This window comes from Hylaeus anthracinus, unplaced genomic scaffold (genome assembly GCF_026225885.1).
Source record: "Hylaeus anthracinus isolate JK02 unplaced genomic scaffold, UHH_iyHylAnth1.0_haploid 5, whole genome shotgun sequence".
Taxonomy (NCBI): domain Eukaryota; kingdom Metazoa; phylum Arthropoda; class Insecta; order Hymenoptera; family Colletidae; genus Hylaeus; species Hylaeus anthracinus.
The window spans coordinates 14,306,258-14,324,247 of record NW_026535322.1 but is presented as its reverse complement, the minus strand read 5'-3'; the positions used below and the strand labels follow the sequence as shown (position 1 = coordinate 14,324,247).

Sequence of the window (17,990 nt, the reverse complement as noted above, 5' to 3'; positions counted from 1 at the left end):
TCTGTCTGTCTGTCTCTGTCTGTCTGTCTGTCTCTGTCTGTCTGTCTCTGTCTGTCTGTCTCTTTCTATGTTCGCTCTCGGCTGGAGCCGCACGTAACTTAGAATGGACACTTCGGCTGGTTATTATACCTACATACATTGTATGTGTAACCAAATGTTTCGATCAGCTTCGAATCCGTCCAAAGTTTGGAGGCGTCGACGAAGTAGAAAGAGACAGTTTGATGAAGAAGAAAGAGAGACTGACAAGGGAACGGGCCCAGATATGACGCTAATTTTTTGATGAGCCTTTACACAGTGGAAAACTGAAGCGAATGATATTCAGTTTTGGGGGCAGACGATTTATAGTTTACGAGATATTCAACATTGAAGTTATTATTGCTGTTTACTTAGTGAATTATAAGCGACTCTGTCAATAGCGAATTCGGTGTGGTCAGTAAAGCATCAGCATAATAATTCCTCTGTCGCGAGTTCGAGTCCCGTTGAAACATTCTTTACACTATTCTTTTTTTCACTTTCTTTTAAAAATACATTCGTTAAATATGACTTATTTATAACTAATGTTCGGATATATTTTTTAAAACAAACAATTTCCATTATGATGTACACGAACTTGGGTGATAATTTTCGAAAAAGCAGTGGAAACAAAATTTTTTATCACCATGTACATCGTATGAATGCTTTAGATTCACAACTGCAAAATTGTTTATTTAATTCTACTGGGAATACCGCTTGATTTACGTTAATGAAATGTACTCGATTTTTTGATAGCCATGATGCGTATCAAACATATCTATGTAGAATAGAGATAAATATATTGAAATTCATTATACAAATAGAAACAAGTACAGCAATGTCTCGAAATAAGTAACTCGATCGGGACCGGCGAGTTGCTTATTTCGAAACAGTTATGGTATATTCGGCTTGACCGTTCTCGAGCGTGACGAGGAGGAACCTGTAGACAAAACAGGGGGTTCGGTGTAGCGGCAAACTATAAAGTGATCGCTCGAGCACGGGTGTTATACTTTGGAGAATGATAGAAGATAACATGCTTTCTCATTTTAACACTAGTAAAATCGAACGAATGGAACGTATACATGTACAACTAACAGTAGTATTCCGGAGAATACATACGCCAGAGAAAGAGAAAACATTACACACATTCTGTCCTCTTTACGCTTGGATTCTCTGCTATCGATGACTATTTCTTCAAAACAAATTGCACGCAAAGAATCACTATCCATTTTCAAACTTTCAAACCTTCCTTCATGTGACTGTCACGATAAAACGAAATAAACTTACGACCAAAGATAAAAATCGTTGTAAAGACTTACTCACCTACAGCAAGTAGGTATTCCGGCATGATATGTTACGTTAAAAAATTAATTTTAACCTTAAAATATGCGTAAGATAATATATAATATGCAGTATATAGTACATGATATCCAAAAAGTATATTTCTGATAGAAAATTGAAATAAAAAAAAATACATCAATCGCGGGATTCGTACCCGGGGTCAAGCAGCGGTACAACCTAATACTCCACCAATCCATTCAACGAACCTTGCTAGATGCTTTTATTGTAAATCGAAAACAAACACCCATTCTGAAAAAAGCCAAAATGGTTTTGCAGTACTACATGCGTACTCGACTCCCATAAGGTGTCGTTGCAAAAGTGATTGCAACATCCGTGCCTTCCCTTTGTTAGTGTGCTTTCTCTTATGTAATTACGTATATTCAAAAATAATGTTCATAAACGTTTTACCTTTTTTGTTATACAATATTTTTTACATTGCATACTATCATTACATTCCACAAATAACAATTAGTACTTTATTATGTTCGTACCATATTACAAATATCATATCAGTTGTTTATTATTTACTACTTTGAAATTATCGTAACAGACTATTCTGTATTAATTAATTGCAATGCAATATAACAACCTTAACATATATATGACGTTTCTTAACAATATAATATTGAATGTATATACATATGCAAAAGTAAAATATATAAGGGCGCTTCATACTTTTAGTACGGTACTGAACCATGCTGAAAGGCATTTTTAGATTATCGGCACACCAGCAGCAGGAGAGACGACACCAGCGCTGTGGTGTGCTGTGGTGAAGAGCGTGAAACTCAAGCCATTGTGCAAGCGCATCAGTCTTCTCGATTTCATAACGACAACACCATTGTAATTTTATGAGGCGAGGAAGCGATCTTTCCGTCTGATTTTTTTTTTTAACTGTTCCTTATAAAATACCGTTGCGGGGGACAGTTACACATTTTGCAATTTCGTTTTTGAAACTTATGAAAAATATGTTCAAAGACAAGAAAATTTTTTTTTTTTTTCAATTTTTTCCAAAAAAACGCTTGACAAGACAATAGATTTACTTCCCCTGATTACGAAATGCATAATTATTATATGTTTCTTTTATTATTGTGCCTGAAAAACGGGAAAAACTATCTAGTAGTTCACCTACTTTCCGTTGGTGGCGCCAGTTTGTCTCCTGCGCACCCTTAAGAAACAAATTTTTTTTTGCAAATTGTCGAAACAAACTCTTGATAGGTCGATAGATTTACTTCCCCTGATTACAAAATGCATAATCATTATGTGTTTGTTTTCATTATTATGCATAAAAAAAGCGAAAAACTGTTTCGTAGTTCACCTATTCTATGTTGCTCTTCGTTGGTGGCGCTAGTTTAGTTCCTGCGCAGCCTTAAAGCTCGGGATTTTGCTAACAGTTTTCTAGTAACTTTCGTATGGAGTTCGATCTCCTTATACAGTCTTCATGACTTTTACACTACACAGTTGAAACTCCTTATACATGTGCGCGTCCGTGCGGTTTTATTTTTAAGGACTCAGGGTTTTACTGGCGCTCTCGTCGCACGTGACAAGATTATTAGAATTGCATGCGACTTAGCCAGGAATAAGTTAATTTAAGATAAATTAAGAAATGTAATATTAACTTTATTGTAACAGTTTGAATATAACTAATTTAACATAAACGTTGAATTTCTTTACTATAAATACAAGCTTTTACAATAGACGTCTATACTAGTTAACGGTCGCTATGCGAATGAGTATTAACAAATTGTTTTAAATAAAATGCAATCAAAAAAAAACGAAACACCGTAAATACAAGAAAATCGTAATTGGCGCTAAACTAACTTCAAATAGAACTCCCAAACGCAAAGGCACATTCACATTCCATAACAACGGGCAAACGTGTGGGGTTAATCACATCACAAGAATCTTTACTGATGAACATGCACCATTTATTATACCGAGCGCGACATAAGAATCGACGCCAAGTATTTACATCAACGCGACGTGTTAGTACAAAAGGAGACGCCATTACGGACTAGCGCGATATTTGAAAATGGTTTTCGACGCGTGAGTCGTACTCCTCCACATGCCGAACTCGTACTGTCGCCACGAGGTAGGAAACCTGGGCAAGAGAAAAAAAACAAACGAAAATCTTCCTGTTCGCATAGAGGAAGAAAACAAAAGAAAGTTTACTTTTTCCATAGAGAGGAAACTCTCTAATAATGTTGGCGCAGCGACGCCACAAACGGGTCTCCGCTCTGCCATCTAGGAGTGACATGGGAATTAATTTATCTCTATCAAAAGTAGCGGTACGCAACATACAGCCTTCGTGCTTCAAACATATAAGTTAATCCACCTAATAAACACTAACAAAGTAACTAACAATTAGCCGCAAATCAACGTAAAAACAGTAAATAAGAAGATGATGGGCATTTTAAATGATTCTGATAGTGAAGATGAATTACCTCCTGGGTGGGAGGAAATGACAACTGTTGACGGAACCGTCTATTATGTGAAGTAAATTATACTTTTGACATTTTTGCAATACATTATGTATAACTATCGCAATATATTATTAGAAATTCTTACTATATCAAAAATTTAAGTATACTCATAAAGTAAGGTTACCCAGTACTTTGTAACAAGATATCATTTTAGAAATTGCAAGAATACTTGTTTTCTTTTAGCCATTATACAAAAGGCACACAATGGACACATCCTAGGACTGGTCGCAAAAAAATTGTTGAAGGAGGTATAATATCACTACATAAATCATTTTATATTGTATAAATGTAAAAAACTAATGTCAATGAAAATATTTTAATGTACAAACAAAATAAAACAAACCTAATAATGTTATTTGTTAATAAGAATTACCATCTGGATGGGAGAGATGCATATCAGATGATGGTAAAGTTGTATTCATTGATCACATGAATCGTACAACAACATATACTGATCCACGACTTGCATTTGCTACGGAATATAGAGAATTATCGCAACCAGTACGACAGCGTTTCGATGGAAGTAGTACAGCATTATCCGTTTTACATGGTCGGGATTTAAGAGGCAAAATTGCTATTGTTACAGGTGCTAATACAGGCATAGGTAAATAAACTATATATTTGTTTAATGAGTAATTATGTTAATAGTAGATGTACTGTTTTTATAGCTCATTCATAATTACTTAGTATTAAAATATTTTTGTAGGATTTGAAACTGCTAGGTCATTAGCTTTTCATGGTTGCAGAGTTATCTTGGCTTGCAGAGATTTAAAAAAAGCTGAAAAAGCCATACAGAAAATACAAGAAGAACGGGAAAATGTAATGTGTGAAACATTACACTTAGACTTGTCTTCATTACACAGTGTCAAAGAAGCAGCTGATCAATTTAAACAAAAATATAGGTAACTCTCCATGATATAAAGATATTAATCAACAGTTTTATCATAAATTACTGTGATTAATGTATTTTACATTTCCAGAACATTGCACATTCTTATATTAAATGCTGGAGTTTTTGCAGTTCCTTATGAACTTACAAAAGATGGTTATGAAACAACATTTCAAGTGAATCATCTTTCTCATTTTTATTTTACTCTTTTATTGGAACATCCTATTCGAAGTTGTCATAATTCTAGAGTAGTGGTGGTTTCAAGTGAATGTCACAGGTATTACAAATTTCTTAAAAGTAAATAAAGGAAATAATGGAAGCACTTTTAGGGCTGAATAAAATGTTAACGCAATTATTGTATTTCCAGTTTGAACAAATATTGATTTGTTTAAAAACTGTATGTTTTTAAGGAAAAATGTAAATTTTACACAAAATTTACTATTTCAATTTTTTTTTTAAGTACTAAAAAAAAGCCCATAAAAAGTCTTTTGAAACAAAAAATATGAGGTTTCCCTTTAATTAATAAAAATTGTGTATGGTAAAGATAATATTTAATTCTGGTATAAAAATTAAATTAAAAATTGTAATTTTCATTTTTATTTTTTTTACAGATTTTCATCTCTCCGAACAGTAGAAGATTTTCATCAATTGACTCTTTCTCCACCTGCATATAAGTATTGGTTTATGGGAGCATATAATGATTCGAAACTATGTAATATTTTATTTGCACAAGAATTAGCGAGACGTTGGCCTTCTGTCAGTGTATTTAGTTGTCACCCTGGTAACATGGTTTCATCGTCACTACCCCGTTATTCGTGTTTATTACGATTATTGTTCACGCTAGTCCGACCTTTCACAAAATCACTGGTATGATACTTATTTGTTCGAAGTAAGAGTTTTTATCGAGTCTAATGACATTTATTCAAATTTTACAGCAACAAGGAGCGAGTACACAAGTTTTCTGTGCTACCGCACCTGAGCTAGAAGGTGTAACTGGAGTTTATTTCAATAATTGCTACCGTTGTAATACATCAAGTGCAGCATTAGATTCTGCACTTGCATCAAGATTATGGTCTGTTAGTCAAGAAATGATTATAAGTGTTATGAAGAAAGACAAATTTTTGGAAACAGCACAAAAGCGGCACATGCTTTAATCGAATGGAACTATAAACGAACAAAAGTTCAGTAAAATATACAAAGTAGAATGTACTTTTATTAATAAAAAATGTATATTTATTGTTATTGATAATTTCATTACACATTTAATACAATTGTTTTTATATGTTTTATATGGTAACATAATATCCTCCATTCTTCATGAAATTTAAAAAAATTGTTCATAACTTTATTAAAATAAAGTTCAAAATCACAAACATTTATTGAAATACAAAATACTTAATGGTGGAAAGATTGTTGTTACAAAAAGTTATTATCTCAATCAAATTGAATAAAGTTAAATTTAAAATTAAAATTAAAAAACTCATACGATCTTTATATTTTATTAATGATATGTCATTAATAAATATATGATTACTATATGATATACAACCGCCGAATTTAGAGTGGTAGTGGGGATACAGTATGCAGTGCCTCAGGAATCGGCCCGAAATGGGAAAGTAATTCCGCGCACTGGTGTAGAGTTTTAGGGTAAAAACATAATAATTTGTTTTATTATTAAAATGTTCACGTTATTTAAACTTACTTTTTAACGTATTTCTGTACAATTGCAAAAATAATATCGTCAATATCAAGAACAAATTAAATGCCATTAAGTATTTTGTATTTCAATAAATGTTTGTGATTTTGAACTTTATTTTAATAAAGTTATGAACAATTTTTTTAAATTTCATGAAGAATGGAGGATATTATGTTACCATATAAAACATATAAAAACAATTGTATTAAATGTGTAATGAAATTATCAATAACAATAAATATACATTTTTTATTAATAAAAGTACATTCTACTTTGTATATTTTACTGAACTTTTGTTCGTTTATAGTTCCATTCGATTAAAGCATGTGCCGCTTTTGTGCTGTTTCCAAAAATTTGTCTTTCTTCATAACACTTATAATCATTTCTTGACTAACAGACCATAATCTTGATGCAAGTGCAGAATCTAATGCTGCACTTGATGTATTACAACGGTAGCAATTATTGAAATAAACTCCAGTTACACCTTCTAGCTCAGGTGCGGTAGCACAGAAAACTTGTGTACTCGCTCCTTGTTGCTGTAAAATTTGAATAAATGTCATTAGACTCGATAAAAACTCTTACTTCGAACAAATAAGTATCATACCAGTGATTTTGTGAAAGGTCGGACTAGCGTGAACAATAATCGTAATAAACACGAATAACGGGGTAGTGACGATGAAACCATGTTACCAGGGTGACAACTAAATACACTGACAGAAGGCCAACGTCTCGCTAATTCTTGTGCAAATAAAATATTACATAGTTTCGAATCATTATATGCTCCCATAAACCAATACTTATATGCAGGTGGAGAAAGAGTCAATTGATGAAAATCTTCTACTGTTCGGAGAGATGAAAATCTGTAAAAAAAATAAAAATGAAAATTACAATTTTTAATTTAATTTTTATACCAGAATTAAATATTATCTTTACCATACACAATTTTTATTAATTAAAGGGAAACCTCATATTTTTTGTTTCAAAAGACTTTTTATGGGCTTTTTTTTAGTACTTAAAAAAAAAATTGAAATAGTAAATTTTGTGTAAAATTTACATTTTTCCTTAAAAACATACAGTTTTTAAACAAATCAATATTTGTTCAAACTGGAAATACAATAATTGCGTTAACATTTTATTCAGCCCTAAAAGTGCTTCCATTATTTCCTTTATTTACTTTTAAGAAATTTGTAATACCTGTGACATTCACTTGAAACCACCACTACTCTAGAATTATGACAACTTCGAATAGGATGTTCCAATAAAAGAGTAAAATAAAAATGAGAAAGATGATTCACTTGAAATGTTGTTTCATAACCATCTTTTGTAAGTTCATAAGGAACTGCAAAAACTCCAGCATTTAATATAAGAATGTGCAATGTTCTGGAAATGTAAAATACATTAATCACAGTAATTTATGATAAAACTGTTGATTAATATCTTTATATCATGGAGAGTTACCTATATTTTTGTTTAAATTGATCAGCTGCTTCTTTGACACTGTGTAATGAAGACAAGTCTAAGTGTAATGTTTCACACATTACATTTTCCCGTTCTTCTTGTATTTTCTGTATGGCTTTTTCAGCTTTTTTTAAATCTCTGCAAGCCAAGATAACTCTGCAACCATGAAAAGCTAATGACCTAGCAGTTTCAAATCCTACAAAAATATTTTAATACTAAGTAATTATGAATGAGCTATAAAAACAGTACATCTACTATTAACATAATTACTCATTAAACAAATATATAGTTTATTTACCTATGCCTGTATTAGCACCTGTAACAATAGCAATTTTGCCTCTTAAATCCCGACCATGTAAAACGGATAATGCTGTACTACTTCCATCGAAACGCTGTCGTACTGGTTGCGATAATTCTCTATATTCCGTAGCAAATGCAAGTCGTGGATCAGTATATGTTGTTGTACGATTCATGTGATCAATGAATACAACTTTACCATCATCTGATATGCATCTCTCCCATCCAGATGGTAATTCTTATTAACAAATAACATTATTAGGTTTGTTTTATTTTGTTTGTACATTAAAATATTTTCATTGACATTAGTTTTTTACATTTATACAATATAAAATGATTTATGTAGTGATATTATACCTCCTTCAACAATTTTTTTGCGACCAGTCCTAGGATGTGTCCATTGTGTGCCTTTTGTATAATGGCTAAAAGAAAACAAGTATTCTTGCAATTTCTAAAATGATATCTTGTTACAAAGTACTGGGTAACCTTACTTTATGAGTATACTTAAATTTTTGATATAGTAAGAATTTCTAATAATATATTGCGATAGTTATACATAATGTATTGCAAAAATGTCAAAAGTATAATTTACTTCACATAATAGACGGTTCCGTCAACAGTTGTCATTTCCTCCCACCCAGGAGGTAATTCATCTTCACTATCAGAATCATTTAAAATGCCCATCATCTTCTTATTTACTGTTTTTACGTTGATTTGCGGCTAATTGTTAGTTACTTTGTTAGTGTTTATTAGGTGGATTAACTTATATGTTTGAAGCACAAAGAGAAGAAGAGTTATCAAAAAGAGTTATCAAAATTCCGATGAATATTTATACACATATGACATATATATATCGTAGCTGTGCGCACTTGTGCCGCAAATGGACGAAATATTCATTTGTTTTCAAGTTTTTCAAAAAAACGCTTTATAGGTCGATAGGTTTACTTCCCTTGATTACGAAATGCATAATCATTATGTGTTTTTCCATTATTGTGCATGAAAAACGCGACAAACTGTTTCGTAGTTCACCTATTCTCCGCATCTCCGTTGCTCTTCTTTGGTAGCGCTAGTTCATTGAACGGACAATAAAATTTTACTCTGAACTGCTCTGAACGAAGTCAATCGCGGAGCCGCGACCAGCCCAGACCATCCGCGACCGCCGTTTGCGCACAATCGATAACAGTTCGTTTCTGTTAAATGGTTAATGGCAGGAACGGCGATTAATACGATGTTGCAGAGCAATCGGCTTCAAACGAAAAAGAAAGAGGACGCAGAGAATGAAGACAACTTGTGGTATGATTAAAGAATATTCTTCTGCAAAGAATAGAATGTAGATTATAATATATGTACATACAAATAATCGTAGTATGTGAATGTTGGACGTACTCGTCGCGTGCCACATATCACCAATGAGAAAATTAGATTTTACATAGCTATTGTTTAGAATTTGTTGGTAATTTATGCTATTTTCTTTTGCCCCTTTTGCAGGTCCTCTATCTTGGCTGAAGTACAAAATAGTGGCAGCAACAAGTTACCATCAAATAAGAATATTCTTGTCTTAGGTAAACTTGAGTCATCATTGTTCTTCATTAACATGTCAAATGTCAAGTTTACCTTATTTGACATTTCGTTTACATCGTATTCTAATGTCAAGTGGAGAAAGCCTTATTCAGTGCATGGACTATAAACAAGAGATAAGAAAACGAGAAGCAAAGTTAAACAATGTTTATTAAAAATTAAATTTTGAACTTGTACTGAACACTTCTGAATCCTCTTTTCATATCAAGAGATAACAGACAGTTGGTTAATGTGATATCACATTTTAAACAGGAAGAAACTGTCAAAAGTACAAGACCTTGGCCTAAATTAGGAAGAAAAGAATATAGTGCACATAAAATGAGAAAATATTCTATTGAATGTCATACTAGTAATTCAAAAATTTCTGATCTAAAAATAGTGATACATGTTACCAAAGTGTTATTGCTTTCTGCAATGATTGGTCTGGTGGTGTAGTATAAATGTAAAGACCATGGTTAATCCAGAACGACTCAGCTGGGTAAACAAGAAGTCTAACACCAATCCATAGAGACTGCCATGGCATTTAACATGTCAACCTAGTTCAGCACATTATTTTATTTTGACATAGTTTCAATTAACAATATGTTTACTCATTTTTAAATGATTAATTCTTTCAAGGTTCGATTCATATTATGTATGAAATAGGTGAACTGTTTATTGTATGTAACAGGTAACGAAAATGAAGTGTTTAGGTTATATCTTGGTTTGTTAAATACATATGTATACAGTGTCTTGATACAGAAAATATAAAATATTATTTTTTATTTTAAAGAAAAGATAAAACTATTGTCTTGTATAAAAGTAATACTTTGACATTTGCTTGGAATGTAATATCCATGTAATCAACAACAAATTGATTTTATTTGTAGGTGATAATGAAAGTGGAAAGACAACACTTATTGCCAAATTACAAGGTGTAGAGGATCCGAAGAAAGGTTCTGGTTTAGAATTTGCATATATCGATGTGAGAGATGATTATAGAGATGGTAATAATAATTTGAAGTTAATAATATTTTTTAACTATGAAAGATGAAAGATTATAAAATAATACCAGTCAAAATTTCTATTTAGATCAAACTAGATTATCTGTATGGGTGTTGGATGGGGATCCTGGTCATGCAAATCTTTTGAGATTTGCATTGAATGGAGAAAGATTTCCACATACACTTGTTATGTTGGTAGCTGCAATGACAACTCCATGGGATATTCTTGATCAACTTCAATCTTGGGCTGCACTTTTAGGAGATCATATCGATAAATTACCATTAGATAATGATACTAGGCAACGATGTAGACAGCTAAGTACGTAGATTTTTTTAATTATGTACGTTTATGTGTATTTTTCAATTTTATAATTCTAATGTTATAAGGTTTACTGATTTAATTAAATGATTTATTAATACTTAACGAGTTATCTCTTGGATGTTTAGATATAAAAAAATGGCAGGATTACACAGAGCCTGGAGACGAATTAGATCCTGGCAGTCCCTTAAGACGCACTAGTCGTAATCTTGATGATGAAACAATTGATAATTTACCATTACCGGAAGGAGTACTTACAACAAATTTAGGTCTAGATGTTGTTGTTGTTATTACGAAAACCGATTACATGTCCATTCTTGAAAAAGAACACGACTACAAGTAAGACTAATACATTACAACTATTAAATGGTATGACTAAAATAAATGTTAAAAAATTATATTTATTACCTTTGATTTAAAAAAAATTGATTTCTTTATAGAGATGAACATTTTGATTTTATGCAGCAGTGGATAAGGAGATTCTGCTTGCAATATGGTGCAGGATTATTCTATACGTCAGCTAAGGAAGATAAAAACTGTGACCTGCTTTATAAATACCTTACACATAGAATTTATTCACTACCATTTAGAACACCTGCTTTAGTTGTTGAAAAAGATGCAGTACTTATGTACATAATTTCCTTTAATTCAATGCTCGTATATATTTAATATCTTCCTAACATTGTCTTAATTACAGTCCTGCTGGTTGGGATAATATGAAAAAGATTAGTATTCTTCATGAAAATTTGCAGTCAATGAAACCTGATGATTATTATCGAGACGTTATTGCACAGCCACCAACTAATAGAAAAGTAACATACACAGATTAATTTAATTAATATAATCATTTTTATTATAAACAAAACAACATTAAATTTATCATAATATATTTTTATTAAATAGTGCGTGGCCAGGGAAGTGGAAGTACAGGCAGAAGACGAACAAGCTTTTTTAGCAAAACAACAAGCTGCATTATTTGGCCTAAAAGATCCAACACGTTCTCCAACACTTAGGAACCAGGCAAGCACTGGACCAGTCATTCAGGTTATACCATTTATAATTAGAGCATGCTTTTCATTTTATGTACAATTAATTAATAATCATTCAGCATTCAATAATGACGACGTCCATGTCACTAATTTATATAGTGACATCATGTTTGTAGTTACCATATCTTTTTAGCCTTCAACAAATAACGCTTATTTGCATTCAAAACATCTGTTTAGGATATTCTTTGTCTCCCATCAATATCTGTTTTTGAATTTCATTAATTTTGTTAGCGAATGTGGCTTTACCATTGTCATATGTAATTGCATAATATGTAGTATTTACATTTCATGACTAATTTTTATATACACTGTTCTTAATATTTCGTTATTCACCTTGATATTTTAAGATCATTACGTGTTTTCTCCATATGTGTCGTTAATGCGTCTAAATGTGTCTGCAATACTTAAGGGAATAGTCAAGCCTCAGAATTTTAAATATCAATTTAACTCTGCCCTTCTTTAACCTTACATTTCTAGGAAATGAATTACTGCTATTATTTGCAAGCAGAATGTGGACCAATTTTGTGATCCCTTTCAACTTCAATATTTTTTGTACGTAGTTTTAAAAAGATCGTGTTCATGTTTACGATTCTTTAAAAAATGAATTCTAGAACATGGAGTTCTACCATAAATATGATATCTTAGTCTATTTTATATGTTACAACTTGATATCGACCGTCATGTCGATCGGAATTCGGTTGCCACTTTGCCCGTTTTTAGAATTTTTCAATAAATTGGAACTCAAAATATATAGAAAACTTCTAGCTATTGTTTTTCGAAAATTTTGAGATTTGGCTACCTTTTTAATATTTATATTCCCATACGTTTCTATTAATAGCTTTCGATCATATATGATTGTGCTATAATAGATAATACATAGTACTTTGTGTCTTGAAATGTTAAAATGTAAATTGACGCCTATGTGAAAATGTCAACACTATATTTTATTAAATTATTAGTATATAGAACAAACAAAAATATGTATATGATTTTTGGACACTTTGTTCCATTAATAATACCATAAATTTAAAACATATCTATCATTCTTCAGCAATCGATTGAATCGGATTGCTGTGTGCCTTGTATAGTTGATTCTTGAAAGCATGTCCTAATCATTGTGGTATGATCTGTCATGGTTATGGCAGTGCCTTTGGTTTCGCAAATACTAAATATTTTCCAAATAGGTGGCTTCGCCAAATAAGAAATTGGATCCCAAAGTTGCCGGAACTGCGCAATCTGGAGAAGGCATTTTAGCTAGTTTTTTCAATTCCCTTCTTCACAAGAAGACTGGATCCCCTGGATCACCAGGTAGTGTAGGCACGAGTCCAATCAAAATTGGTAAATATTATGATGTACTATGAAATCTCAATATATGAGCCTGCCTATTTAATATATATTAGGCCTATATGTATATTAGAATATGTCTAACCTAAAACTAATATTTTTCAAGGTATTTAGCTATTAAAGTATTATTATGCGACTTTGATTGGTCTTGAATGTCTTTCAACTTGCGCCACATTCATAATGAATGGCTCATATGTTTAGAAATACCTTCACTTAAAGCATTTAATTATATTTTAATCTTCTATTTTTAGATTCGCCACCGGTAGAAAAACCGGCCATTTGTAACGATGCAGCGGTGGAATTAGACCGTTTAACTAGAACAAAGAAACATTCTCCTCCTAATTTGGATTCATCATCTGAATGTTGAAGGAAATAGATTTTCTTTGCGACCCATTTATTGAATTATTAGCCATTTATATGAGTATTTGAGTAAAATCTTGAAGGCAATTGAGCAGATACAGAATGTGGTATATGATTATTTATCACATTTCTTGTATTTTTAACCGACTTCAAAAAAGGAGGAGGTTATAAATGGCTGCATTAATGATAATGGGTATTGTCGTTTGTATTCGTCAAACGCACTTGATGCATATAGAAATTCGTAGCTGTTTATTTATAACAATGTGCCACATATTGTGGTTTAACGAACAGTTTCATTATTTATTAATTTAATACATTTCATATGAAAGTAGTCATTGTTAACAATAATTTTTATAAAAAGTAAATTTTTAATGAATAGTTGAAAAATACGTTGTGCAGAACACAAAAGCATAATTGAATTCATTAAAGAAAAATACAGCTTGATATTAGAACTTTATTAATTTGTTGTAGCATATTTTACTAGTTTATAATTTTAAGCACAATTACATTATATGGAAGTCAATAAAATAATTGTTTCTTCTTGAGTAAGATAATAATTTCTTTACGATATTTATATTGCATGTCTTTTATTTATAGGTATTTGCACACTTGTAACGACTTTTGGGTATTGGGACCGTTGTAGTAAAACTAACTGTCCAGAATTACTTCAACAATATTTTTAGTGTAACCTTTCTTAAACAACTAAATTTAATGTGAATTCAAAGTGGGTCGCAAAGGATTAGAATTTGTTTGATCAAAGAGAGCCTAATTCAATAAAGAAATAAATATAAAAACAAAGGAGAAGTACATATTGAGTCATACAACGTACGAACAGCCTTATTTGTTGTTTGACTAAATGCAAATATTGATACAAATAATAATTAGAGAGTTATTAAACTAATGTAATTAAATATTTAACATAGTCACACAATCAAATCATGCTTACGCACATGTCCTTATACCTTGTTGTAATGAATTATTTAATGATCACTTACCGAGGGTGAGTCTTAATACTCTTAAAACAGCTGATACTTTTATTTTCCTTTAGGAAAACAATACCTTTATTTATGTAACATTACTTTTGTTCATGTAACTTGCTAAATATTCTCTTGTATTTGATCTAACTTATGAAGTGCCGTTATTACCTTAAATGAATAATATATGAATATACATGTGGTAGAATTTTATACGAGTTGTCGTTACATTTATGCGTAGTTTCTTTGTGAAAGACTCAAAATTGTGTTTGACATCATAAATATAGTGTGATATGAAATTGAAGTGCATGCTTATGATGGTTGAGTGAAAGTAACATGTTGTAACTTCTTTATCAATTTTTAAAAGAATTTATGTAAAGGAAACGAATCTGTAAATTCAGTTACGATAAATATGTCGCTTTCTGTATATGAAGTAACTCAAATTTTTAATAAAAAATAAATAATTTTTCATAAATACAGATTTTATTATTATAATAACAATCCAGTTGATTGTATGCGACTAATGGTTATTACAGTACTATTTGTACTCATCTACGATCATCTTTTCTGTAACAGTAATAATTAAACATAACATCCAATTTATTTTTTATAGGAGAAAGAATTTGTTTATATTTTCATTATGTAAACGTGTAGCATTAATTTCAATTACTTTTTATAGTGCCAATTTTGTCAGTATTTTTGAAAATTTACCATTGAAGAGTTTAAGATATATTTATACCTATATAAATCGCATTTATGTAAAATGTTTGTAAAAAATAATTTAAAAAAGTTTATTTTAATCTGAAATAATTTTTATTTGATACTCCTGTTTTTGTTGTATTCACACCCTGTACGAAAGTCACGTTACGTCGATCGTCTGCAGAGTTGTTCTTTAGGGAGTGGACTCTCGTGCCTTGTTGTGCTGCTACGCACTCACACAGCTCCACACCACTGTATACGTACACGGAACTGCAAGGGTTCCGCATTGTCCTATTTTTGTCTCGACAATGCAAATTTGAGACCTCTCAATAGTCGTTTCTGCTAGATAAATGTTTAAACTAGAGCGCAAGCTTCTAGAGGTAACCTACTTTTGCTTTTTTGTGTCATAATTAATAATATTCAGCAGTACTTCGCGATCAAAACAAGCAATATGATGGTACGACAGTGATGCCACGTTGTCTGAGCTAACATACGCTGCTGAATATTGTTAATTATGACAGCAAAAAGCAAAAGTAGACTACCTATAGGAGCTTGCGCTCTAGTTTGAAGATTTATCTAGCGGAAACGACTATTGAGAGGTCTCAAATTTGCATTGTCGAGACAAAGATAGGACAATACGTAAGCCCTTGCATTCTGTCCAGGATTATCATGTTACACGTAAAATATCGTTCCGGCATTTGTCGCTACAAGCGCTCATAACTGTTTCCGCACATAGAGACACTCAGTCAGAAACACATAGCAAAGAAGACACATGCCATCGATAAGGTAGGCTTTATAAGCAAGCGAGACGTCAACGATAATGTATCGTTGGTGCGAGCAGCTGTCCGAGACACACTCATCCATGCAACGCTCGGAGGCATGTCCGTGTACCTACGAGACTGCAAGGGCTCCGTATTGTCCTATTTATGTCTCGACAATGCAGATTCGAGATTTCTCAATACTAGTTTCCGCTAGATAAATGTTCAAACTAGAGCGCAAGCTCCCATAGGTACTCTACTTTTGCTCTTTTCTGTCATAATTAACAATATTCGGCAGCATGGTGCCGGCCATGAAGGCTGGCGAGTAGGCTGCGTGATGCCGCGATACCTGAAAGTAAGAGTCTAGCGGCTAGAAGAAAATTTATTGTAAATATCATTGTAATCAGAAAAATGTCACAAATGTAATATTGCAAGTTTCGCTTATTCGGCAGAGTCTAGTCGATATTTACAATAATTTTTCTTTTTTCCTATACCTGAAAGTAATTTATGACTACAACAGGAGGAGGACAATACAAATAAAAATAAAGTCATTAATTTAAAAAAATTTTTTTAATTATTAAAAATTTTTTTTTTGTCTAACTCCGTTGAAAAACATTTCCTCCCCCCGTTCACCCCATCCTCCTCCTCTTCTTCCACCTCTTTTTCCTCCTCTTCCTCTTCCCCTTCCTCCTCCCCTTTCGCCTCTCCTCCAGTTATTTTTATACATGTTACCGCGAAGGCGGCGTAACATTTTGTTCTGTAAAAAGTGAATGAAAATTTAAAAATAACATATTTGAGATTGTTGATGTAATTCAAATATATTTAGGGTAACTTACCATTTTCTTCTCCAAGGCGTCCAGTTTTTGTGTGGTGTGAGAAAGAGAGAGAGAGAGAGTTCCGAGCAGTAGCGATAGTTACATGTCCGTTAGTAGATCCGTGAATTATAAGGAATAATAAATATTTATACCATATTATAACTATAAAACTTTATTGAAATCAATAAGGATTAAAAATGAACTACAACACGATAATATCGTTAACTTACAGACCTATTTACATCTAGGAGAAATAAAAAAGATATGACATGAAAATTTGTTTAAAAAATGCTATTTCATTAATCGTTATATAATTAGTTTAATATTCATACTTTATTATAATTATTTTTAAAGATACATGCATGAACCGACGTAAAATATTTTTTTACTATTTACTATTTAAAATACCTATTTTACCCAGCTCTGAGTCCGGTCTCGTTCAAAAAGCGCTCGTCCGGATCACGACCTTCCCTTGTGAGTTGTTGAACGTTTTCGAAACGGCTTTTTCTCCGCGTCGTCCATTATCTTCTCGAAAATAAACATTCCAAATGATTTGCTATTGAAACAGAAAGAAAAGATATATTAACAAAATGCGGAAAAAAATGAAAGATATACTTTAAGATTTAAAAATTAAAATTCTTCTCTTCTGCTTACCTTGTCAGCTGATGCTCGTTCGCCGAGTCGTCGGTCAACATCTCGACGATCGCTATGTCTCCGGGTATCACACTTGTGTCAACTTCGTAACAACAATCCAGATGATTCGTTGCTACAACATAACAAAAAAGAAAATTAATATAATCTGAAAATATAAAAGGTAAGGTGACACACGAATCAATAGATTTCCACATCACCCTTGAGGTACTATTGTTGATGCGTTTTTTTTGTCAATGGTATCCCCTGTAGGCCTACTCCACTGTGTCACCAGCTGATTGAGTCAG

The 17,990-nt window shown here is 32.0% G+C and overlaps 3 protein-coding genes across 7 annotated transcripts; 2 read left to right on the top strand and 1 right to left on the bottom strand.

Annotated features, from left to right (window-relative positions):
- The first annotated feature begins 3,652 nt into the window (after window positions 1-3,652).
- On the top strand, window positions 3,653-6,009 carry LOC128895379 (WW domain-containing oxidoreductase-like). Its single transcript, XM_054157920.1, has 7 exons — window positions 3,653-3,846; window positions 4,017-4,081; window positions 4,201-4,437; window positions 4,540-4,735; window positions 4,814-4,999; window positions 5,334-5,589; window positions 5,658-6,009. Exons 1-7 carry the CDS (start codon window positions 3,752-3,754, stop codon window positions 5,874-5,876), a joined length of 1,254 nt encoding a protein of 417 aa, XP_054013895.1. The 5' UTR covers window positions 3,653-3,751; the 3' UTR covers window positions 5,877-6,009.
- A 593-nt stretch (window positions 6,010-6,602) lies between these two features.
- On the bottom strand, window positions 6,603-8,952 carry LOC128895380 (WW domain-containing oxidoreductase-like). 2 transcript variants are annotated; one of them, XM_054157921.1, is made up of 7 exons: window positions 8,766-8,952; window positions 8,531-8,595; window positions 8,175-8,411; window positions 7,877-8,072; window positions 7,613-7,798; window positions 7,023-7,278; window positions 6,603-6,954 (listed from the first exon to the last, which is right to left on the bottom strand). In XM_054157921.1, exons 1-7 carry the CDS (start codon window positions 8,858-8,860, stop codon window positions 6,736-6,738), a joined length of 1,254 nt encoding a protein of 417 aa, XP_054013896.1. In that variant the 5' UTR covers window positions 8,861-8,952; the 3' UTR covers window positions 6,603-6,735. The 2 variants fall into 2 exon arrangements, with proteins under 2 accessions (XP_054013896.1, XP_054013897.1); XM_054157922.1 differs by lacking the exon at window positions 8,766-8,952 and adding an exon at window positions 8,665-8,748.
- Window positions 8,953-9,229: 277 nt separating this feature from the next.
- Window positions 9,230-15,255, top strand: LOC128895378 (cytoplasmic dynein 1 light intermediate chain 2). 4 transcript variants are annotated; one of them, XM_054157918.1, is made up of 10 exons: window positions 9,230-9,466; window positions 9,662-9,735; window positions 10,621-10,737; window positions 10,823-11,053; window positions 11,182-11,392; window positions 11,494-11,682; window positions 11,751-11,865; window positions 11,957-12,073; window positions 13,287-13,410; window positions 13,698-15,255. In XM_054157918.1, the coding sequence occupies exons 1-10, from the start codon at window positions 9,378-9,380 to the stop codon at window positions 13,811-13,813; spliced, it is 1,383 nt and encodes a 460-aa protein (XP_054013893.1). In that variant the 5' UTR covers window positions 9,230-9,377; the 3' UTR covers window positions 13,814-15,255. The 4 variants fall into 4 exon arrangements, with proteins under 4 accessions (XP_054013893.1, XP_054013891.1, XP_054013892.1 ...); XM_054157916.1 differs by having other exon boundaries at window positions 13,287-13,440; XM_054157917.1 differs by having other exon boundaries at window positions 11,957-12,097.
- The last annotated feature ends 2,735 nt before the right edge of the window (window positions 15,256-17,990 follow it).